The sequence below is a fragment of the Haliotis rufescens genome, unplaced genomic scaffold, assembly GCF_023055435.1.
Source record: "Haliotis rufescens isolate VD_foot unplaced genomic scaffold, xgHalRufe1.0.p SCAF_20, whole genome shotgun sequence".
Classification (NCBI taxonomy): domain Eukaryota; kingdom Metazoa; phylum Mollusca; class Gastropoda; order Lepetellida; family Haliotidae; genus Haliotis; species Haliotis rufescens.
Genome location: NW_025963891.1, coordinates 20,185,063 through 20,211,620, shown reverse-complemented (window position 1 = coordinate 20,211,620; position 26,558 = coordinate 20,185,063). Strand labels below are relative to the sequence as shown.

The 26,558-nt window shown below is 42.2% G+C and overlaps 1 protein-coding gene across 1 annotated transcript in view; it reads left to right on the top strand.

The window, feature by feature from the left end:
- Positions 1–2,933: 2,933 nt before the first annotated feature.
- The window catches only part of LOC124137424 (calcyphosin-like protein), an 86,192-nt gene continuing 62,567 nt past the window's right edge, over positions 2,934–26,558 (top strand). The window contains exon 1 of the mRNA XM_046503709.2: positions 2,934–3,684. Coding sequence (XP_046359665.1) covers positions 3,315–3,684 — 370 coding nt within the window. The 5' untranslated portion in view covers positions 2,934–3,314. The remainder of the gene's footprint in view (positions 3,685–26,558) is intronic.

Genomic DNA, 26,558 nt, shown 5'->3' with positions numbered 1-26,558 from the left:
TCTCACGCACTTTTATCACATGGGAACAAGCTTTCACGTGAGGATCATCATCTCTGATTCCCTGCCTCGCCCATCTCGGGAGCTTGGCCACTGTCGCCGTTGGGTGAATATTTATTTTATCACTGACTTTTGCTATCACCGATGTATTTTTTGTATTTGATACTGAACACAGCCATCATATTATGTATTGCCACTGAATATTGTACTACCACTCTATTGTGTGCTGCCATTGTAATTACTGTGCAGTAATTTGTATTGATGTATAAACATAGTGAATATTTGTAAAACATTTGTTGATTGTATACCATTTGTTGGCTTCACATTAAGTTGTTTTCAATACAGATTTAATTTGGGAATCGACACGTAACAGGAAAGGGCATATCATCCTCCATATAACCGCTCTCAGATTGACATTTAAATTTAGATAAAAATACATTTAGTTATGTATGTAGCCAAATAACATTTCTTCTTCACTTCTTCTTTTTCGACTCTCGCTTTTACTTAATAGCCTCCCTAATAGTGGGTATTCAATGTTCATTACTTATAACATAATCCCCTTTCAGGGTAATTATATATTCTGTTAGTGACGTTATCTAGTTTCTCTTCATGACATAATTTCCCCCCCCCCAAAACCTCACCAAACCTAATAACATGTGGAATAATGCTCAAAATAGAGGCTCCTGTAGAATACATAATGTAGATGGACTTAAACTTGTGTATACCGATATGCATAGCTCACAGCAGTCGTTAAAAGGTGAAGACATGAAAGATGAAACAGTGGACACCAATATAGTTCTGTCACAGAGAACTGACACGAATCTAAATGTGAGTGGTGCTGAGGTCGTACTGTCTGACACCATACTCGACAAGTTGTCATTGTGGCAGGTTTAAACCAATTGTGCAGTTCGACATCACCTGCGTCTACCAGTTCCCTGATGGCCCTATACGTCATTATTCTGATATTCCGGATGTTGCAATGTCGCACGCTAAAATAATGTGCAGCATCGCATCGTATTGCACTTATATAGCGACGTGTGTGTGTGTGTGTGTGTGTGTGTGTGTGTGTGTGTGTGTGTGTGTGTGTGTGTGTGTGTGTGTGTAGCTGCTTGTACTAGTCCGGACTGATGCCGATTTATATTGCTAGCCCACTGAGATACCATGCCGTGGTTTAACATGAATACCACACTCAGACACAGTCTACTGACTCCGAGCCGACCAGTCCTTGTTTTAGCCCCTTAATGCCGAGCGCCAGACAGCATAATAACAAGAACCACTTTTTAACGTATTCGGTATGACGCGGACGGGAATCGGACATTCCACGGTCAGACACGCCACAAGGCTGGGTAACATGTTTTCCTGTGAAACAGTCGGCGATACTCTCCCACCAAGCCCGATTAAATCATTGTCTCAGATTGTATTCACATACTTTCCGAGCACAGACCTATCACGTAACGTTGTTAGTAGGAACTCAACCACAACATAAATGAGTTATTTAAGGGGAGTCGTCTCGTGGTCACCTGGCTGGGTTCGATTCCACACATGGATATTGTGTGTGAAAACCCCTTTCTTGTTGTTTACCGACTGAGCAATATTCGATCTATATGACGGGGGTCTGTAAGTAATCGACAATCCAGTGATTGACTTCATGAGCATACATTTATTTGGATACAATGACATGCATCAACCAACCGATCCCGTCGCCTCTTATGACAAGCATAGTCGCCACTTAAGACTGGGTTGCTGAAGACCGATGCTGACCTGGATCTTCACGGGGTAGACAGTAAGCGGTCAATGTTTCATAACTGGCGCATGATGAAAATAGAATTACACAGATTTGGAAGAAATGCTTTTGAATCGATACAGTTACAAGGTTCAGCTTAAGGCTCGATATTGTTACACGTTTAAAAAAAAAGTTGAAAAAAAAAATCCTGGAATGCTTGTTGTCATTTCCCCCCAGGCACTGATAGGTTGATATTAGCGAAGCACAAACAATACTGTTTGCATTGTCAGAAGAACGTATGAGATCGATGAAAATCGATCGAGAACGTTGCAAAACCTATACACAAGATCGCTTTCACAATGGTAAACAAGTCACAAGCATTTGTGAATAACAACAATGGGAAAGTCGTCCACTGACATGTGTTTGTCGATGTTGTCGCATTCTTCTTTGTCCGTATGAACTGGCGAGGTGATAACATGTAAAATGAAACGATCCGCCAATGCTTGGTTTGATAGGCAAAGCTGAAGTGTAGTTAATGTAAATGGCATCCAATTAACAAATAAACTAGGTCAATACATTTCAACCAAAACTGGGATAGGCAGACATTGGATGATAGAGTACAAGTATAAGAATTGTATAATAAACAGCTTCGATCAACGATCAGTTTACAGTTAATAACATGTGTCAAAGACTTGCAAGATTTTACCTCTCAAAGCTGAAAACTGTCCAATGTTTTGAACACTGAAAATAATAATAAGAAGCAAGTTCCGATAAACATGAACCGTCTGACCGTGTAAATATATTCGCAGTTTAAAAATAAATCTGGAAATGAGCTGAACGAAAGTCAATATTCCGTCTCCAATACTACCACCACACTTTCCATCGGAATATGGACGGTACTGCGCGTTCTGCAAACTCAAGTTTGTAAATCGGAAGTACGTGGTGTTAGTTCCGTGTTGGCCCTGTGAAAGCAATCAACAGCTAAAGGTAACACAGCTTTGTGCAAATACTTGTGTCACTATTTATCAAAACACTTGTCTACGAAGAAACCGATCTTTCTGCAGGGAAATGCCAACTTGCCAACGAGGCTGTGCATCATTCATTGTTTGGTTCCAAACTCCTCAGTTATATTGCAGAAGTGGTCGGCATACCTTAAAAGTACTTTTGGCAGCACATTTCAGCTAACAACGACGATTCTCGCACCACTGACGAACATCATATAAACAGTCCAGTTTCCATTTACATGACAAGATAGAAATCAGTGTATTGATGAATTACGGAAGCTGCATGCTCAAAGACGTAGTGATAATATTTTAGAACGCTAGACCGCACCAATAGAACTAATAGCTATAAGCCCAGTCAAAGAGACAGGGCGCGCATGCAATATTTATTCGAGAGGCAGCACTGCCAGTGACACTGTTATATGTACTGTCGTTGACAAACTACTGACTCGCTTATCCACAAATTACGATATTCCAGATCTGGTTTTGAGTGACAGCCACGTGAGACCAAACGGGAAGGCAGCGAGGCTGGTGGCATTTGGAGGTAGAACTGTCGCTGAATCCCCACTAGCTCTGAGAAGCACGACACTAGCATGGCCGAGACAAGCACTGTTGCAGAGGATCTCCTGGAAGTAATAAGGAAGGAATGCCTTGGGATGAACTGTGGTGGGATCAAGAGGCTGGGAGCAGTGTTTCGACACCTTGATCTGGATTATTCCAAGAGGATTACATTTGAAGAATTACGTGATGGACTGCACAAGTTCGGAATTCACATGTCTCAAGAGTACCTAAGGATCCTGTTCAATGCCTTCGACAAAGACAGTAGTGGTGGCATCGACTTTTGTGAGTTCATGAATGAACTTCGACCTCCTCTGTCTCCCTCGAGGTTAGAGGTCACTGACGAAGCGTTTCACAGTTTAGATGTGAATGGCAATGGATATATAGAGATTGAGGATCTTAAAGGTATGTATTGATTTCTTACTGCATCGAGGCCTCGCTTAAGAAGAGACTATACGGTTAATTGATGTAAATGTATCGATCGGAATTCACAACATCGTAGATTCTGCTGCTATTGCACGAAATTGCCCAGTCAACGCATGAACGAGTCGTTTCCCCTGTCCTATATACATGCACTGTGTGAACTTGATTTATACAAACGACATGCATCAACACAGAATGCGTTGAAATGGCGAAATATCAACACACACACTTGACAACTTGTACTTCAAGAGAAATATAATTATCTTTTGTGGTTCATAGCATACCTGAGCATTACAGAATACAAATAAGTTGTAATCGTGTGGTTGATGCTGTGTAAAGATCATTTAAGGACATGACAGTCAAGAATGAAATCACCGTTGAAGTTTAGAACATTAACATGCAATGATCAATCGATTGTTTCAAACAAGTGTGTATCCTAGCTGCAGTAATACAGCCCGGGGATTAACGGTAACCAGAGTTAGTCCCAACATTGATGGCAGTGTTAAATTCTAATAAGGATTTACGTTTATAAAATCAATAGAGTCATGGTCACTGTGGCAGGAGATTCCGATATGGGGAAATGGAACAAGAATCTAATTTCGAGCCACTGCTTGCATGAATTGATAACCACAAACGCCCCTCCAGTTAATTACTGAAATGTATTCATGCTTTGGCAATCTTATTAACAGGAAATTGTAAAGTGGTGCGTGTTTTTCGCAAAATGTGATAATATTGATCTCTGGCCTTGGTGTATTCAAGTTTTTCACTTCAATTAAAAAGAAATAACCTAGTTGTTAAAACCCCATTATATAGTATTAACCGTTTTAATCTCATATACAAAAATTAAATGAAAAGTTGTGTATAATATTTAATAATAATATACAGTGTGTTACCATCATGCTATAGTTGTATAGCCTGTATTCTGAAGCTCATCTGCCAAATGCATGTCGGATCTATACTTTTTTCTTACACACACACTGTTGCTATAAGAACAGTGGCATTCCATGCATTCACTGCTCCAAAAGAAGGAATGTGTTTGTACCGACGTCACCACTCCTTAGTCAGAGACAAGATTATATATATAACAGTTACTGATTTCGAAAGCAAGGAAATAGAACATTGCACCTGTGGCGTCTTCAAACCAAAGGTCACGATGTGCATTTAAGTAGGACCCGAATTTCCAAAGCCGATGTATTTGCATTGAGACTCCTCAGAGAAATATGAACTCTTCATAAAGGTTGTGCTCCTTACGTGTTCGCATTGCTTCAATGCAACCGGCCTAATTTCTTTCTTTGCCTACATTCTTCTTCCAGTGTGTGAAGCCAGCAGGTGTTTATAGATCAAGCTTTTGGAACACACAAAATGAAATCGATATGGTCTTTCAAATGGCGAAGGGAACTTTCTTCTACGATTTCTGGCTATGAGGCTTTATGTCAGTATTGACACTTCAAACACGTGACGCTACGGGTAGCGCTATTGAATGTTCATGTGTTCCCAGAAACATAATTTAACCATTTTCAGTTAACAGATGCATGTTGTAGAGTATCGCATGCACTGCTGATTGATTGTTTGTTGTTTAACGCCGTTGTCAGCAATATTCTAGCTATATGACGACGGTCTGTCAATCCAGTGATTGACATCATGAGCATCGATCCACGCAATTTGGATACGATGACATGCATCAGCCAAGTCAGCGAGCCTGACCACCCGATCCCGTTAGTCGTCTCTTAAGACAAGCATAGTCGCCATTTGCGGCAAGCATGGGTTGCTGAAGACCTATTCTACCCCGGATCTTCACGAGTCCGCATGCACAGCCGGGGTAGAATAGGTCTTCAGCAACCCATGCTTGCCGTCAAAGGTGAGGACTATGCTTGTAAAAGGCGACTAACGGGATCGGGTGGTGAGGCTCGCTGACTTGGTTGATGCATGTCATCGTATCCCAATTGTGTGGATTGATGCCCATGTTGTCAATATCTGGATTGTCTGGTCCAGAGTCGATTATTTACAGACCGTCGTCATATAGCTGGAATATTGCTGAGTGCGGCGTTAAACAACAAACCAAGCAAGCATGCACTGCAGTAGGGTAGGGTTCATTTTCTTCACACTCCGACACCAGAAGTGAAATTGATACTGAGTACTCCGAAACAGAGATATATTATTGAAGGGGCACGGGTGGTCAAGTGGGCCACGATGCAGCAACTTGTTCAGCGGAGTATCCTCCCTCGGCATTGCTTAGACTGGATCCGAGTTCAACCTGATCAAAACTGGTTTGTCCATCATACCAAGACTCATAGGTTTCTTTAAATGGTGAACTTAAGTATCAGTCTCAAGACTTGGGCATTGTAGTATCAACGAAGGATGTGTTTTGGTATATTGTGTTGATTTTCAAAATGTACAAGGGCAGGTTCTCTTGTGGTTAGAATGATTGTCGTAAGAGGCGACTTACAGGAGAGGGTGGTCAGGCTCCCTGAATTGGGTGATGCGTGTCATCGTATCCCAGTGGCGTAGATCGATGCTCATGATGCCAATCACTCGAATGTCTGGACTTGATTATTTACTGACTGCCGTCATGTAGCTGGAATAGACAACAACAACAACAACATCCTAGTCCGCGACACAGAATATAACCGATTTACTTAGCCGGGCCGTGAATCTGTTCGCTGTATGTCAACCTAAATAAACATTGCACTGACTATGCACCTGCCTTATTTCTAGTGTTATATATGGGTTCGAATCCCGGTTCGTCTCGTTTATGTTTCTAGGTTTGCCAGCACCATACCCGTGCTCGTGGGTTTCACCGAAGTGGTAAGCGTCTGAGACCTGCATCACTTCGGGCTTTCCTCTCACACGCCGTGATATAAGTGGAATACTGTTAAAAGCGGCGTTAAACCCAACTCACTCACTCACTCTAGTGTTATATACAAGGCCGTATACAATAAAAACCCCTCTCTTTTGCTTGTTGTGAGGGGCAGCTAGATGGAATCGGGTGATCAGAGACTATGACTTGGTTGGTTGTTTGTTTGCGTCAAACACTGGTTCTAACTGGCTTAGACTCGATAAATATTTTACCGCCGTCATAAAACTGACGTACGTTTTCTCTACCCGATCTGCATCCACTATGCCCATATATAGGCACGGTGACCTATTCGTTTCCGGGATTGCCATGGGATTGAGTTCCAGGATACATTCTGCATCAGTCATGTTCCAAGGACACGCTGACATTACACACCGAAGGCAGTCACCCTTGCACCTGAGTCATGTTCTGTAAAAAAGGAAGTGTCTATTCAGATCATTATAATCTTGTGTCCTGTAACGGAGACATATGAACATTATCCAGGATCTGATAGAAAATGTGCCCATGACAGATTGTTTGTTGATGAGATACTGCGTTCGACAATGGCGCATGCACGACAGTAGTAATTGCCTGGCTATAGACAAGGATGTGTATTGTGGTAGGTGCCAGTCTCGCGGCATACAAATGAAGAAGTGTAAACAGAATGACAAGAGCAATGCGCCAAATAGGTTGCTACATGTCAGTAGGCTTGATGGGGAAGGACAGCTGTATACAAAATAGATTGAATAATGTAACATGGAACGTGTTTATGTTAAAACCCTCCACCATTGTCAAAGCTACAACTAATGGATTAAATGTTGGTGTTGCAATGTTTATAACTATGAAAAAACGTCAACGCCCGAGATTCTCCTATTAAACAGATTCCTTTGGGCGTAAATGGCAAAATAGCGGTGGAAATTATACAAATGGGTTCCTGAAAAGCAGTGACTACACCAGGTGCTCGCGAAAATAGTTAGCATGTCCTGCCCTACCGGTAGCACCCGCCATTTACAAGAAAAACAAATCTCTGAATACAAAGGCGTCAACAACAAGGTCTTGAATGGCCGCATTATTCTGTTGGTATTAACTTGCCTTTATGAGTTATTATATTGGTAAAAATGCTTCAGTTAGGATATATACGGTATGTTGTACACGCCAACAACTGGATGTAACGGAACAGTCGACTACAAATCCCTTGAGTGATAATTTCTGGTCACGTGAGTAACGAAAAGCAGCAGCTTGGGGGTCACTTGACGAGTGAGTGAGCTGGGTTTAATTTGTTTGTTTGTTTGTTGTTTAACGCCGCACTCAGCAATACTCCAGCTATATGACGGCGGTCTGTAAGTAATCGAGTCTTGACCAGACAATCCAGTGATTGACAACATGAGCATCGATCCACGCAATTGGGATCGGTGACATGCATCAACCAAGTCAATGAGTCTGACCACCCAATCCCGTTAGTTGCCTCTTACGACAAGCATAGTCGCCTTTTACGACAAGCATAGTGGCCTTTTACGTCAAGCATGGGTTGCTGAAGACCTTTAATTTCTACCCCGGATCTTCATGGGCCGATTTGTGTTTAACGCCGCTTTGAGTAAGTGTTGAGGGTGGGACGGAGTTGGTTTACGAGTGACTGAGGGCGGATGAAAGGAGAAAGGAAAAGCAGAGAGTTGAATGTTGTCGTCTGCACGTAAGCTGTAGTGCAGGGAAATATATAATGCTAGGAACGCAGGCAGTAATGCTGCCGTGCTCTGCTGTCAGTAACTGACCTGTCCTATCAGTTACTGTCGTGTTCTGCTATCAGTAACTAACCTCTTCAACATGTTACTGTCGTGCTCTGCTATCAGTAACTGACCTGTCAGTAACAGGCATGTTATATATCCTACCGTCGTGCTCTGCTGTCAGTAACTGACCAGTTCTACATGTTACTGTCGTGCTCTGCTGTAAGTAACTGACCAGTTCTACATGTAACTGTCGTGCCCTGCTATCAGTAACTGACCTGTTCTATCTGTTACTGTCGTGCTCTGCTGTAAGTAACTGACCTGTTCTAGTTGTAGCTGTCGTGCTCTGCTGTGAGTAACAGGCATGTTCTATCTGTTACTGTCGTGCTCTGCTGTAAGTAACTGACCTCTTCTAACTGTTACTGTCCTGCTCTGCTGTAAGCAACAGACATGTTCTATATGTTACTGTCGTGCTCTGCTATCAGTACCAGGCCTGTTCTATCTGTTACTGTCGTGCTCTGCTGTAAGTAACTGACCTCTTCTAACTGTTACTGTCCTGCTCTGCTGTAAGCAACAGACGTGTTCTATCTGTTACTGTCGTGCTCTGCTATCAGTACCAAGCCTGTTCTGTATGTAACTGTCGTGCTCTGCTGAAAGTAACAGGCCTGTCCTATCTGTTACTGCCCTGCTCTGCTATCAGTACCAGGCCTGTTCTATCTGTTACTGTCCTGCTCTGCTATCAGTACCAGGCCTGTTCTATCTGTTACTGTCCTGCTCTGCTATCAGTACCAGGCCTGTTCTGTATGTTAGTGTAGTGCTCTGCTATCAGTACCAGGCCTGTTCTATCTGTTACTGTCCTGCTCTGCTATCAGTACCAGGCGTGTTCTGTATGTTAGTGTAGTGCTCTGCTATCAGTAACTGACCTGTTCTGTATGTTAGTGTAGTGCTCTGCTATCAGTACCAGGCGTGTTCTGTATGTTAGTGTAGTGCTCTGCTATCAGTACCAGGCGTGTTCTGTATGTTAATGTAGTGCTCTGCTATCAGTACCAGGCCTGTTCTGTATGTTAGTGTAGTGCTCTGCTATCGGTACCAGGCGTGTTCTATCTGTTACTGTCCTGCTCTGCTATCAGTACCAGGCCTGTTCTATCTGTTACTGTCCTGCTCTGCTATCAGTACCAGGCCTGTTCTGTATGTTAGTGTAGTGCTCTGCTATCAGTACCAGGCCTGTTCTATCTGTTACTGTCCTGCTCTGCTATCAGTACCAGGCGTGTTCTGTATGTTAGTGTAGTGCTCTGCTATCAGTAACTGACCTGTTCTGTATGTTAGTGTAGTGCTCTGCTATCAGTACCAGGCGTGTTCTGTATGTTAGTGTAGTGCTCTGCTATCAGTACCAGGCGTGTTCTGTATGTTAATGTAGTGCTCTGCTATCAGTACCAGGCCTGTTCTGTATGTTAGTGTAGTGCTCTGCTATCAGTACCAGGCGTGTTCTATATGTTAATGTAGTGCTCTGCTATCAGTAACTGACCTGTTCTATGTCTTAAGGACCTGCTCTGGTGTCAGTACCAGGCCTGTTCTATCTGTTACTGTCCTGCTCTGCTATCAGTACCAGGCCTGTTCTATCTGTTACTGTCCTGCTCTGCTATCAGTACCAGGCCTGTTCTATCTGTTACTGACCTGCTCTGCTATCAGTACCAGGCCTGTTCTGTATGTTAATGTAGTGCTCTGCTATCAGTACCAGGCCTGTTCTATCTGTTACTGTCCTGCCCTGATATCAGTACCAGGCCTGTTCTATCTGTTACTGTCGTGCTCTGCTATCAGTAACTGACCTGTTCTATATCTTAAGGACCTGCTCTGCTATCAGTACCAGGCCTGTTCTATCTGTTACTGTCGTGCTCTGCTATCAGTAACTGACCTGTTCTATATCTTAAGGACCTGCTCTGCTATCAGTACCAGGCCTGTTCTATATGTTAGTGTAGTGCTCTGCTATCAGTAAATGACCTGTTCTATGTCTTAAGGACATGCTCTGGTGTCAGACATTGCGCTGTTCTGCTGTATGTAACAGGCATGCTCTTTTCGAAATAACTGACCAAACCAACTCTTGTACCAGCATGTTTGAAAGTTACTGGTCTCCCTTTTGATTCTGGTTGCCGATGTGCAAGCAAATTGTATGATAAATATATTGATATTGAAAGATTCATGTTATAGAACATATCTTTAAAGCTATTCAATCGCAATTTAATAGCTAGAACGAATGGGTTTGTGCAATAAATGTCTCTGTTTGTTTTTTACCATTCACTCTTTTGTAATCAGTTTTATCTTAAATGTATAAATAATACTTTTTATGATATTTGTGTAAACACACGCATATGTACATGTGTGTTCTAAGATTGAATACTAAGTTATTGAATATTTAAGTCGATTGCTATTAATGAATAAATTAGGCTAAAAGTAATGCGTGCAATATGTCTTAAAGCTTTTGCATTGTAGTTTGTTTGCTTGCTGTTTAACGCCGCGCTCAGCAATATTCCAGCTATATGAAGGCGGGTCTGGAACAGACAATTCAGTGATTGACCTCATGAGTACCGATCTACGCAAATGGGATCGATGACATATGCATCAACCAAGTCAGCGAGCCTAACCACACGCTCCCGTTAGTCGCCTTTAACAGCAAGCATGGGTTGCTGAAGACCCATTTTACCCATTTGACAGGCTGGTTGATGCATGTCATCGTATCCCAGTTGCGTGGATCGATGCTCATGCCAATCACATGATTGTCTGGTCCAGACTCGATTATTTACAGACCGCCGTCATACAGCTTGACTATCGGTGAGTGGTGCGTTAAACAACAAACTAACTTGTTTCCACACTTTGATACAAATAACATTAGTCGTACATCGTGACTGCATTCTGTCACATATATATGGAGTATTGGACAGTCTTGCCAAAAACATTTCTTGACCAGGTGACCTGATAAAATTGATACTCCCACGAGTGATGCACGAGTGTAAAAGTGAACTTTATAAGGTCACTAGGTTAGATAAACAGGTGATTGGCAAGAATAACCAAACATTTTATTCACTTGTGTTTTCCTCTTGATACTGGTCTGATAACGTTAATTTCATTAAGGCGGACTGAATGTCTAATTTCACTCGAGTACAGTTACATGTGAATTTTACATTCTCAAAAATATATATTATGTGGTAAATAAATAAAATCGACAAAGACATTTCCATAATCATAAGAAATCTCTACTAATATCTGAGTCCATTGTACGACTATATCATAAGCATGTGTTTTTTAAGAGTGTCATACGACTCTTGCTTAAAAGTTGTTCGAGTAAGTGAGTGAGTTGGGTTTAACGCCGCTTTTAACAGTATTCCAGTTATATCGCGGCGTGTCAGCTTAATGTGGGAGGAAAGCCCGAAGTGATGCAGGTCACAGACGTTTACCACTTCGGTGAAACCCACGAGCATGGGTATGGTGCTGACAAACCTAGAAACATAATCGGGGCGAACCGGGATCATAGGTTTCTGGCGTGCCAAAGGGACGCAACTCTGCACAGCGAATCGCGGCGCCTTAGACGACTGGGCCACCTGTGCCCCCTTCTTCGATAAAGGTTACAACATTAGGCCCCTGTAAAGCCATCAAAAAGGTTTTATGACTGACACGAGGAGGACATTTCAAAATTTGCTGCATCAGTGACAAAAATGTCCGATGCAATTCCCTCTTGACTAGTATAATATGTTCTCCTGTTCTTTTAAGGTGAACAATTGACTTACCTTTGAATGTGTTTGTGACGGGTGCCACTGGTGGGGCAGGACAAGCTCACCTTTTGGCGAACACCTGGTATCATCACCATTCGATAGTGATTAATAAACATATGTTCATGATAAGTTCGGAATCGTACAATCGACTCTGCTTTTTATGAATATGGAAAGGGTTTTGTCTCTTTTATGTATGGATGTGTTTATGTGTTATGTACATGTTTTATACCTGCTGTAGAATACGTACATGTGGGCTTATTTTGTTTTTGATGGAAGCTGATCATTAACTGAGTCAACTGACTCAGTGAAGGCGTTTTGGGATAATAATAATAATAAAACAATGTGCCGGGACTGCGTTTCCCGCTCCAGTTCACTATAAACTAGTTTGCTTTGTGGGAGCACTATGCCATATATCTCCTGTAATATCCTTGTTAATTATATTCTTATTCGAAATATCGTTGCGGGGCTATCGCTTAATTATGTCCCCCTTGAGAGGCCTTGCGTCTTCAGCAACCCAAGCTTGCCGTAAAAAGCGATGCTTGTCGTAAGAGGCGACTAACGAGATCGGGTGGTCAGGCTCGCTGACTTGGTTGATGCATGTCAACGAATCCCAATTGCGTGGATCGATGCTCATGATATCAATCACTGGATCGTCTGGTCCAGACTCGATTATTTACAGACCGCCGTCATATAGCGCGGCGTAAAACAACAAACAAGTTTTGGGTTGTCTGTGTAGGCTTCTGCGAAAGCGAGAACCTAAAGGTTGCTGGATGGTTTGCTGTACAACCTGGACAACCTATTCTTGCCCTAAAAGGCGACTATGCTTGTCGTAAAAGGCCACCAACGGGATTGGGTGGTCAGGCTCGCTGACTTGGTTGATGCATGTCATCGATCCCAATTATGTGGACAACAAACAAGTTTTGGATTGTCTGTGTAAGCTTCTGCCAAAGCAAGAACCCAAATGTTGCTGGATGGTTTGCTGTACAACCTGCTGTTGAGAACGTCCAGTAGATACTTTTGTGCACCTGTTCTTCATACGATAATTGTATCCCCCAAAGACTAAGTAACGACCACCGCGTCTGTTCCCAATAGACCGTACGTTAACCTAAGCAGTGGCAGTAATGACATGAGCACGAATTCTAAACGCCGAGCTTATATACCACGTCTGAGTGAAAAACTGTTCACTTGAAAGTAGGGGGCACGGGTGGCCCAGTCGTCTTAGGCGCAGCGATTCGCTGTGCAGAGTTGCGTCCCTTGGGCACGCTAGAAACCTATTATTGTGGGTTCGAATGCCGGTTCGCCACATTTATGTCTCTAGGTTTGTCAGCACCATACCCGTGCTCGTGGGTTTCACCGAAGTGGTAAATGTCTTAGACCTGCATTACTTCGGGCTTTCTTCCCACATTAAGCTGACACGCCGCGATATAACTGGAATACTGTTAAAAGCGGCGTTAAACCCAACTCACTCACTTGTAAGTTAAAACTTGGGTGAAATCGAACTTGGATGAACTCAGTTCACTTGCCTGTGAGACGACCCCAATAATCCCTTGTTGTACCAATCAACACACTTCATTGGCTTGCCTACTTTAAACAATAGAAGCGGGCGTTTCGGGTTGACTACAAGCATTCACTAAAGTGGTAAACGTCTAAGGCCAACATCATGCCGGCATTTGCACGATCTGCCACACCTTAGACACCGAGCGTTCAATAATGTATAAAAACCACCTCACTTAAGCTTGTTACCCAAGTCTTCAAGATTCGTGAAGATCCGGGGTGGAATTGGTCTTCAGCAACCTATTCTTGCCCTAAAAGGCGACTATGCTTGTCGTAAAAGGCCACCAACGGGATTGGGTGGTCAGACTCGCTGACTTGGTTGATGCATGTCATCGATCCCAATTATGTGGATCGATGCTCATGATATCAATCACTGGATTGTCTGGCCCAGTCTCGATTATATACAGACCGCCGTCATACAGCTGGAATATTCCTGAGTGCGGCGTAAAACAACCAACCAACCAAGTCTTCAAGATATTCATTGTCCTCGTTTACTGCGAGATGACAGGTTCAGTTGCTTATAAAAAGGGAGACAACTGTGAGAGGTATAACTGCAGGGCATTTGACAGTACGACAGATCATGAAATGTAACAGTCGTCACTTCCTGTTTCTTTATGCCTACGAGACGTTTGTAAATATTTAATCATATTCTATCAACGTCACTAAACATGTGTATACCGTTGAACAGAATCACAATGGTTGTCTCCGAAAAGGACACGATGATTTTCTTAGGAAATACTGGTCGAAGTATCGTAAAATCGTTACAATAATACGGTGTCCCGTCAAATGTATCAATATTGGTGGTTTTGATGCTGGAATTGAAGAATGTGCCCTTTGTTAACATATTCATTAGTGAAGAGAATATAATCAATGCAGATTGGAAATAACGAATGGAATAACGTGTATGTTGGAGACATATGCATGGTGTGTGTGAGTGAATATGGTTTTACGCCGCTTTTAGCGATATTCTAGCGGGTCACATCTAGAATGGACCTCAAACATCGTACTCTTGCGGGAAATCAAATCCGAGTCCTTGGACGTGACGTTTTAACAACAACCTCACCGCCCACCATGTTTTACGAGTATTCTTTGTACCCTCCCATGGAGTGCGTGTGGGATGTTTCTCCATCAGTCTCTGGTGTCATCATTTAGTCTCACAAATGTGAAGCATTATTTCAAAATGTGACGGCTCGCTCTTTTTTCACGCTCTCCCTTACGTGTTTTATGACCCAAGTGCCGAGCGTAACATGTTATACGTGATCTACCTGGCTACGAATATGGTTTATGTTTCACAAAACTCTGTTGTGTGGTTATTTCTTTTTACGAATAATAAAACCACTACGTCAGTATAATGGACTTTGTTCGTGTTAATCACTGTTGGTGGGAGCTGGGAACGTCAACCAGTACAGATTGGTGCTGAATTAAATATAAAACTGTTAATCAATACAGCTATGTCTATAGAACTCCATGCAAACTACAACTATCCATGGACGCAAGAGCGTCTTATGCTTTCATTTGGAACAAAAGGTTTTTTGTTTGTTTGTTGTTCTTTAACGCCGCACTCAGCAATATTCCAGCTTAATGACGGCGGTCTGTAAAATAATCGAGTCTGGACCAGACAATCCAGTGATTGACTTCATGAGCATCGATCCACGCAATTGGGATCGATAACATGTATCAACCAAGTCAGCGAGCCTGACCACCCGATCCCGTTAGTGGCCTTTTACGACAAGCATAGTCGCCTTTTACGGCAAGTATGGGTTGCTGAAGACATATTCTACCCCGGAATTTGGAACAAAAGGTATGCGGCAAGCTGTATTTCTGGACAAACCCTAGTTTCTTATAGCACATTATTTTGGTGAGTAGGTGAGTGAGTTTTCTGCAGATTTGAACTTACCATATTTCGGTTGTATTAGCGTGTAAGCTGAATGTTGGAAAGACATATCTAACGAAGGCGTGGACATTTACCACTGTGGTGAAACAAAAGATTGGTTGGTTGGCTTGTTGTTTTATGCCGCACTCAGCAATATTCCAGCTATATGACGGCAGTCCAAATGATCGAGTCTTGACCAGACAATCCAGTGATTAATATCATGAGCATCGATCCACGCAATTGGGATCGATGATATGAATCAACCAAGTCAGCGAGCCTGACCACCCGATCCCGTTAGTCGCCTGTTACGGCAAGCATGGGTTGCTGAAGACCTATACTACCCCAGATCTCCACGGGTTAAAAGAGAATGGGTGTGCTGCTAACAAACAATATGCTTTATATGATCATGGGGGCGGTCGGGTAGCCTAGTGGTTAAAGCGTTCGCTCGTCACGCCGAAGACCCGGGTTCGATTCCCGACATGGGTACAATGTGTGAAGCCCATTTCTGGTGTCCCCCGCCGTGATATTGCTGGAATATTGCTAAAAACGGCGTAAAACCATACTCACTCACTCACTCACCCAAACAATCACCACCAGTACCAATATTAATTCAAACTGACGATACGGACTAAGGGACGCAACTCTGAACAGCGCGATTCAGCGCCTTTCGACGACTGGGCTACCCTTTCCCCAGCATTATTTTTCGATAATGTTGTGTATAGTCTTCATCAATTTGGTTCACATTTGATTGCATTTTGATAAATCTGATAAATTTCTCAATTGAAATCAATACGATGTGTGCTCATGTAGATAGATACACGTATTGTAGAGACGGACCTCCCGGGCCAAACTCGTATCATGGTGCGTGACACTTATTCTCTGTGGGGAGCTTACTGTATCGCCAGGGGTGGCTGTTTCAGTTCCAATCAACTGGACATGCAATAGAACGTTCTTTTTGAGGATCGTTCTTGAACGTAGTCCCAACCATATATTAAAAGGAAGTAACATCGCACTTGGTACACACAGGTATTGCTCTACTGAAGATACAAATATTGAAACCGAATACCTTAAGTCCGTTTCCATGCCCTGGAACGAATATACAATATCCTGCCTTCGGGGCTCAGCGCAGCACAGAACAAGAGCTTTTTGCGGACATTGTAGTTCTCGACTTAGAGAACACATTATTGACAAGTCTGATAAATAGCATTCGGTCGTGTAGTTTTGATCCGATCTTTATGTTTGTACAAGTGTCAAGTGCTGGTGTGTCTAAATAATGCAAATGAAATTTATCGTTTTTAAGATCAACCGAACTGCAAGTCTAAACATTTGGGACATTGTTAAGTGATATGACACTGTGGGTTAGTGACATGATCGCTACTGGAACTGCGCTTGTGATTAAATGCTCCCTGAAATCGCCTTTGCAAACGAAATCCCTTTTTATGTCCCCCATAAGGAGAAGCAGATAGTCAAGTGCTCGGCACCTATTTCTCGCCTCCCAGTCAACCTGTCTCTCTCCATATCATCTCTTGTTAACGTCTCACTTCACAATTAGCGGCCTCTTTGGCACACTCAATCCGGTCATACGTCAAAGTTTTTAATGAAATGAATTGAAGTAATTAACACCGACAAGATATGTTTTTAAAAGTACTTTGATCGTATCAATGAATACCTAGTTTATATAATGACGTGAATAAGTATTTTTTCACTAAAGTAGACCTTTATGCGTGATAATACCATCATTAGGAGATCTCGTTGGGTTTAATGTGCTTTAGGGGGCGGTCACTTTGACATTAACAAGAGGTCTTGAATGCTTGATTTTTATGGCAATTACCATGCTAATTCATATGATCTTTAAACTATTAGGGTGCCTTTTTGAGAAGAACTGTAGAACGGTGATGCGTTTTATATTCAAGACTCTTCGTATCCCTTGCTGATTGCACCGTGATGCCTTAAATTTAAGTAACATTCTCAGACAAAAATCAGCTGGAATGTGCCACAATATTTCAAATTTCAGGAACCACCAACAATTTCAATTTCTAATATGGACCATTTCATCCAGGCTGTTCAATTATATGAAAGTGTTGCAGAACGTGGACTTGGCAGCTTATGATGTAAATTCCACTCCTTGTGGCTGCCAAGACTCATCATAATGCTACCAACCTGAAGGTCATATAACCACAGGTGACTTCTCTGTTGTTAACAATTACAACCTTCGTTAGTTATTCAAAAATGGACCAAAATATCGTGAGCAGCCTCCTACCATTTGGGATTACAACTTTAAAATCATTATGGACGCATATGCCAATAAATGGGCCAAAGGAGAAGGAGAACCCCTTGAATGTCTTTCAGAGTGGGTTAAGTCAATGCGTGATGTCGCTGGAAGAATGCACAAACTGAAATTGAACAAAGCTATTATGTTTCAGCCAGCTGTCACCAAAAGTCCGGCTGCCCTACATGAAAAGTTTGTTGTTGTTCCCACTGACAAGGACTCAGATAACATAACTGTGGATGAAATCTGCCCAAACCATACACCAGTACTAGCAACGTTTGATTTGACTCTAAAACCTGATGACATGTCCATTTCTCATTTGTACTGGATTCCAAAGCTCCATAAAAATCCGTACAAAGAGAGATATATTGCCGGGTCCAGCAAATGTACCACCAAATCCCTGTCTCAAAGATTAACCATAATCCTTAGTACAATCAAGAAGGGGGCTTTATTTAGTTTCACAGAAAGTATTAAGACAAGTGGAATTAATACCATGTGGATTCTCAAAAATTCAAAGAATTTGCTTGACTTTATACAGTCTCAGAAAAGAACAAGGTTCAATTCTCTTGAAACATTTACTTTTTCAACTTTGTACACCACTATCCTACATGACTAACTTAAAGAACAACTTCATTCCTTCATCCATGGGGCTTTTATTACAAAACGTCGTGACCATGGATATAGTTACATATCTATCTTCAGAGGTTTACGTCAGTTTGTCAAAAATGAAAGCAAACGCCATCTGAAACTTAGTGAGAAAGCAATATGTGAAATGCTGGACTTCCTCGTTGGTAACATCTACGTATAATTTAGGGGCAAGTCATTTAGTCAAGAAGCAGGCATCACTATGGGCACCAATTGCTCTCCCCTTCTTCCTGATATGTTTCTTCGTGCATATGAATCAGAATTTCAGATTGGCAAGTCAAAACAAGGTAATTTGGTCAAGAAGTGTAACTTAAGCTTCAGGTGTATCGATGATCTCATATCGTTCTTGGACCACCAAATAGCTAATTCCCTTACACTGATTTTCCTGCCTGAACTAGAAATAAAGGAGACCAGTGAGACCGCTTCGTTTGTTTCATATTTAGATCTATGCATGAAGACTGAGAGTGGCAAACATTCTCCACAAGATTGTATGACAGGAGTGATGACTTTAACTTTCCTGCAGCTCCAGCCCTTGGTGTCTACATTTCAGAACTTTTAAGGTACAATCGAGCATACTTTTTCTACCAAGAGCGTCACACAATTCTTGCTCAGAAGTTGTCAAGGTTACAGCATTCGTAACCGTACAACGGAATCGTACAATCGACTCTGTTTTTTTGCGGAGATTTCTTATGAATATGGAAAGACTTTTGTCGCTTTTACTTAGAAGGATGTAAAAAGATGACAATGAGGCTACATAACAACTAGACATAAAAGTCTTCAGCACAAATGGATATCAGTATACAGTCAGGAAGAGGATGTCAGTCGCCAATCCCTGTAGGTAATGATTGTAAATATTGTCTAGACACTGAAATTACAGAAACTGATAATGGGAAAACAGTAAGTAGTAAATGAATGAGTTAGGTTTCATCTCCGCTTTGAACAGTATTCCAGTGATATCACGGCGTACAATTTACATGTAGTGCCCAAATTGACGCATGTTGTAAACGTTTCCACTTTGTTAAACCCAATAGCATGAACGGAGAACAGGACAGCGACTTAGACCACTGGGTCCACCCTGCCACCAGCAAACAAAGAAGTAAAGAGTGTGCGAGCAGGATTAACGTTGGATAGGCTTTCTCCAAGGCACTGATGTAGTTTAGGTTTCTGGATCCCTGACTTTAATGGGCCAGTTTCACAACCTTCACCTGTCGATAATTCAGTAATCTCTTTTCCACAACAGCTATCATTTTTGGTATTTGTCACCACGGAGGGCTTTTAGTTTTTGTCTCTTTCTGACCATGGGTCATTCTCAAGGGACTCTCTCTCTCTCATGTTGAAACTCACTTGTCCATCGACATACATTCGTGTTATGAGCGACATTTGACCATTTACTTGGAACATTCGATCATGTATTTCTATCCCTTGGCTCCAACTTGCTGAAATCCATTATGGAGGCTCCTCTGCTACAGATGATCATGACGGACTATTTCTTGTGTATTTGTGTATCTGTGGACATGCAATCAACATATGTCTGACTAAAACTATGACAGAAACCCTTCCACACTTGTTGTAATGTCACTGTTATGTAGTGTTTTGAGATTTTATTTTGTGGTATGGTGCAGTGGCTGATTAGGGCCGTGGTGATGCGTTTCGATTCCTCGAAATTCTTTTAAAATCAAATCTGGTATTATACGTTTCATTTGGAAGCTTTGAGAAATGCCTAAAACCTACAGAAAATTATATTGTAAACATAAAATGAAAAACAGCACAACTACTGAAACATCAAAATATTAAAACAGTAAATAAAAACTACCGAGGTCTATTACAACCGAGATACCCCGGTGAACAGTATAACCCGCCTCGATATAAATTATTTTCGTTAGTTTCATTTTTTTAATTACATTTAGTGTTCAGTGTTTCTTCATAACCACAGTGTGGAGTATTTACATCCCGTTGAGAATATTTAACTTTCTAGAAACCTAAAAGCAGGTATGGAGCTGGCAAACCAAAACTTATGATCAGGACGAATATGGGATACGAACCCAAGACATTAGGATTCTGACACGACTAAGGGAGTCAACTCTGCTTAGACAATGACAACCAGTGCGATTCGAGATAGACATACTGGCATTTTTTTTGTGAATAGAAAGCGCAGTGGTTGACGGCAAATGAAGCCGCGAATGAAATATTCACATGGTATTGTCTGGAGATGTAATTGCTAGAAATATTGAGTGAGTGAGTTGGGTTTAACGCCGCTTTTAACATTATTCCAGTTATATCACGGCGTGTCAGCTTAATGTGGGAGGAAAACCCGAAGTGATGCGAGTTTCAGACGTCTACCACTTCGGTGAAATCCACGAGTACGGGTATGGTGCTGACAAACCTAGAAACATAATCGGGGCGAACCGGGATTCGAACACACAATCATAGGTTTCTGGCATGCCAAAGGGACGCAACTTTGCAATCGCGAATCGCGGCGCCTCAGACGACTTGGCCACCCGTGCCCCCTACTACTAATAACATTAATAGTCGTTTGAGGTAAAATAGGAACGAACATACTTAAGTTGCAGATTCTGAAGAATGATCTGATATGTATACCAACGGAAAAAAGTAACTAGTTCATATATATTGTTCTAAATGTTCTGTTCTAAACATACTTGGTCATTCGTCTAATCAATGTTTTATCTTAACAAATACGACCCGTGAAGACCCGGAGTAGGATAGGTCTCCAGCAACCCATGCTTGCCGTAAAAGGCGACTAACGGGATCGGATGGTGAGGCTCGCTGACTTGGTTGCTGCATGTCATCGATCCCAATTACGTGGATCGATGCTCATGATGTCAATCACTGGATTGTCTGGTCAAGACTCGATAATTTACAGACCGCCGTCATATAGCTGGAATATTGCCGAGTGCGGCGTTAAACAATAAACAAACAAAATCATAACAAATCCATATCCATACCTGGTAGGAGGAGACAGAGACACGCCCTAGAAGAGGGGTGGTGTAACAACGCAATTAACAATGTCAAGATCGGGTGCGACCACCATCTGCGTTGATACAGGCGAGGCAGCGGCGGCTCCAAAACACGTTCTGTTGGGGAGAGCTCTGGAGAAACCGCCAACCATAAAAGTACAGCAACGATATGCTGTTATGTAAGTATGTTACAACATGTGTAACCTGCTGACGGGCATTATCCTGCTGCAACGTGATTCCCTGTATTTGCATAAACGGTACGGCATGATCCCAAATGATGTCGTCGGTAGCGTACGCCATTCAAATTGTCATTAATAATTGTGAGTTGTGTTCTCCCATGAGATGTGAAGCCACCCAATACCATGACACTTTCATCAAAACTTACGACATTAATTAACACAAGCGTCGCTAAAAAGTTCTCCTGGACGCCCGTGGACTCTTGCACGATCCTTCATGAACCCTGGACTCTGTGGAAAGTCCACTGTCCCAGTCTTGTCTCCGAAGCTGTCTTCACCAAGCTGCCTGACGGTGACGGGATACAAACTTTGGTGTATCGCTGGACGTCGGGGCCGGATGTTGTTCTCATTCCACCAATGGTTGTGTCACTAATTGTTCTCAACCCGGGACATTTTCAACCTGCTATTGTAGCAGTTTGGTATCGATTCCGTAGATGCACCAACCGAATATGATTATCTTGTTGACGTGATGTCACACGTGGACGACTTCCCGTGACAAGTCATAAGTGTTGCCCTGCTGTCACAAAAGAGATGCTGTTGTGTTTCGGTGAACATTGTCTGGCAAACATCGTTTTTCGACCTTCTTGTTTTCAGCATACCCACGGCGCGTAGACGTAGATTTCAGCAGGCCGTGGCATTGCGTAAGCGTTAGTTACGGTTAAACAAAAGTGTTTTTCATGAGCACACGTGTGTGAGTAAAAAACACGTGTGTGAGTATCATACTCCATACAAACACGCAACATCCAAATCGTACGCCGTGCTTGAACATGCACGTGCAAATTGTGAATCACGACCTTTAGGACGAGGATATTTATTCAAAGATATTTATTTCATTTCAAAATATATATATTTTCATTGAACTTTATGTGACTCACTTACTTTTTCCCGTTACCATACTGCTATGGAATCAATTTTGAAACTGTATATTTGAGTTTGATTATGTTAGGCGTAACAACTACGAACAATGCAAGACAACAACAATGACATTTTCATTGTGCAAAAGATGAATCTGAAAGATAATTGACTACTGACATTTTGTTGGAATATTGGAGGTTGATGTTAGGGGGACCGAACTTGATAATACATCTTCCACCCATTGACATATTGGTTATATTCCTAAATGTCAACTCACTCTGTAGGAGGGACATGCTTTGCCCTCTAATTGCTTATCTGATAACCTTAAAGATTGCATGTCTAGTTCTCTGTTATTATGTATTACATTTTTCCAATTCCGAAACTCCACATTTTCGCCAAACGTGAAGAATACCACTCGGGTTTAAATCAATACTATGGAAAAATGCCACGTCTCCTACACCTGAGAAGTTTTGAACTCAACTCTCAAGATTATGGTCACAGTAATCTGGGATTCCCACTGAAACTACAAACAGGTCAATATCATGCCAACACATTGACTGAATTGAGAAAAGCAAGTGGAACAAGCGCAGAAGGATGATGAGACTTGGGTTTTTTCGATGCCCATCGTCTAAGACGCCGCGATTCGCTGTGCGAAGCTGCGTCCCTTGGGCACGCCAGAAACCAATGGTTGTGGGTTCGAATCCTGGTTCGCCCCGATTATGTTTCAAGGTTTGTCAGCACCATCCCCGTGCTCGTGGGTTTCACCGAAGTGGTAAACCTCTTAGACCTGTATCACTACGGGCTTTCCTCCCACATTAAGCTGACCCGCCGTGATGTAACTGGAATAATGTTAAAAGCGGCGTAAAACCCAACTCACTCACTAACTGTACCGAGGCACACTCCCTGGCTCTGCTATATTGGGTTAATAGTCTACGACCTGTGCCACTTTGGACACAACATGTACTTGGCACAGCGTGATATAATGGAAATACTGTTGAAAGCGGAGTTGAACCTGACTGACTCGTGCTATTAGGTTTAACAACGTAGAAACGTGTACCACATGCGTTAATTTGGGCACGACATGTAAATTTACGCCGTGCTATTATTGGAATACTGTTCAAAGCGGCGATGACACCTAACTAACTCACTCACTCGTTATTATTTTGCCTTTAACTGTTTCTTTCATTTCAATGTCTAGACAATATGTACTATTAATACCTATCGGGATTTGTGACCTGAGATACAGGTCCTGACTACGTACGATATCCATAGAATATATATATTGCAGAATATAAGTCTGAACATCTAGTTATTTAGCCACACTGTCATCTCTTTACAGCCTTGCAAACAAGGCGCAATCAGCAAGGGAGACGAAGAGTTTTGAAACCAAAACGCATCACCGTTTTACATTTTTCTTCCAAAAGGTTACCTGATTGTTAAAATATTATATGAAATCTCATAGTAATTGCTATTAAACTCAAGCATTCAAAACCTCTTGTTAATGTCAAAATGACAGCCTCCTAAACCACACAAGAGATCTTCTGATGCCTTTATCTCCAATAAAGGTCTACTTACGTGAGAAATACTTCTTCGTGTCATATGAACCAAGTAATCATGAAAACGATCAACGTATTTTGCCAACAATTAAATTGTCAGTGTGAATTAACGGCAATACACAAGCGATGACTTCACTTTATGTCATTAAAAATTTAGTTCTTTAACCGGATTTCGTATGCCAAGGAGTTAGCTAATTGTGTAGAGAAATGTATGCTAGAGATGATACGGAGAGAGACAGGTTGACAGTAAGTGAGTGAGTGAGTGAGTGAGTGAGTGAGTGAGTTGGGTTTAACGCCGCTTTTCACAGTATTCCAGTTATATCACGGCGTGTCAGCTTAATGTCGGAGGAAAGCCCGAAGTCATGCAGGTCTCAGATGTTTACCACTTCGGTGAAACCCACGAACACGGGTATGGTGCTGACAAACCTAGAAACATAATCGGGGCGAACCGGGATTCGAACCCACCCGTGCCCCCGGTTGACTGGGAAGTGTGACATATGCACCGCTCGCTAGACAGGCTGCTTCTGCTAATATGCGACGTTTAAATGGTGATTTCGTTTTTAAAGGTGGTTTCGGGGCACATTAGTTTCATATCACTTAACAAATGTTCCAAATGTTAAGATGTGTAGTTCAGTTGATTTTAAAATAAAACCGATAAATTTCATTTGCATTAGTTAGCCACACCAGCACTTCAATTTTTTACAAACATAATACCTCCATGTCAGAATGATGAGGTCTGATTGGTCCACATGATCTTGACAAAATACTGTGTATCCCGTCTTGGAGGGAAATTAATGTCTCAGCGAGGGAATGAGTCTCTTATACCCGTCACGAGCAAGTCAGGCTGTACGTGGATTTCTGAGAGCTGTTTTCTATCAATTTTGGGGGGCACGGGTGGCCCAGTCGTCTAAGGCGCCGCGATTCGCTTTGCAGAGTTGCGTACCTTGGGCACGCCAGAAACCTATGATTGTGGGTTCGAATCCCGGTTCGCCCCGATTATGTTTCTAGGTTTGTTAGCACCATACCCGTGCTCGTGGGTTTCACCGAAGTGGTAAACGTCTGAGACCTGCATCACTTCGGGCTTTCCTCCCACATTAAGCTGACACGCCGTGATATAACTGGAATACTGTTAAAAGCGGCGTTAAACCCAACTCACTCACTCACTCACTATCAATTTTGAAATTGTTTTAATTCTTTTACAATGTTATATTAAAACATGTCGGTAAAATCAATTCGTAGTGGCAGGAATACTCGCCGTACATGGGGCTTGAGGTTACCCCCCGGCTCGTGGTATAAAATCTGACGCGGGACGCATTTACCCGTCGTGATCCTGCTACAACGTATAAGATCGGCTCGACATACAAGAGCGAATGCTATTATCAGACATGTCAATAATGTGCTTTGTACTTCGAGAACACTAGCCTCGGTAGCAAACTTTAAAAAATTAAAAAAATTAGAAAGCTCTTGCTTTGTTCTGTGCTCAGCCTTGAGGGAAGGTGGGACATGGTGTGTATGTTCGGGGTTCGCAAACGGACCCTGGGGACTCGTTTTCGACAGTTAATTATCTACAGTATAGTGAATTTTGTATGTACCGGGTTTACTTACTTTTTAAAAATATATGGGGTTGGAGTCGAAGATCTATGCCCAAGAACGATCCTCGGAAAGAATGATACGAGTGTTCTATTGCATGTCCAGTTAATTGAAACTGAAACAGTCACCTCTTGGCGATACAGTCAGCTCCCCATAGAGATTAAGTGTCACGCATCGTGATACGAGTTTGTCCCAGGAGCTCAACCTCTACATAATTTGTATCTACATGTGCGCAGATCGTATTGATATCCTTTCAGAAATGTATCGGATTAATAAGGATACAATCAAATATGCTCCAAATTGAAGAATGATGACTGTTTTGTTGTCTTTGACAGACCGCACGTACCCTCATGATAAATAGCAATTATCCATGCAAGAGAATAACCAGTCTTGATCATGAATATCCGCCGAAACAGATTCCATCTGACGTAAAGGGCAAAATAGCATTGACAATTATATAAATCGACCCATGAAAATCAGTGATGACACTAGGTGTTCGCGAAAGGGGTAAGCATGTCCTGCCCTACCGGTAGCACCAGAGGCAGGAAGGTTATACGCCCTCGTCGCAACAGATATCACATGCGCGTACATGATATACAGTATATTGTGTAAACGTAGTAATAATCAGAGCAAATCTGAGCTTTATAATGTGTATGTTGAATTTACCCCTATGTGTAAATGGCAAAGCTTTATTAAGCACACTTTCATCATGTTAGGTCAATCTTGTCCCTTATGTACTCGTCAGATATTTACTACAATCTATACATAGGGCCCCAGCAACCTGTGCTGGTCGTAGTTAGTGAGTATGGTTTTACGCCGCTTTTAGCAATATTCAAGCAATATCACGGCGGGGGATACCGAAATTGGCTTTACACATTGTACCCATGTCGGGAATCGAACCCGGGTCTTCGGCGTGACGAGCGAACGCTTTAACCGCTAGGCCACCCGACCGCCCCCTGTTCTGGTCGTAAGAGGTGACCTAATT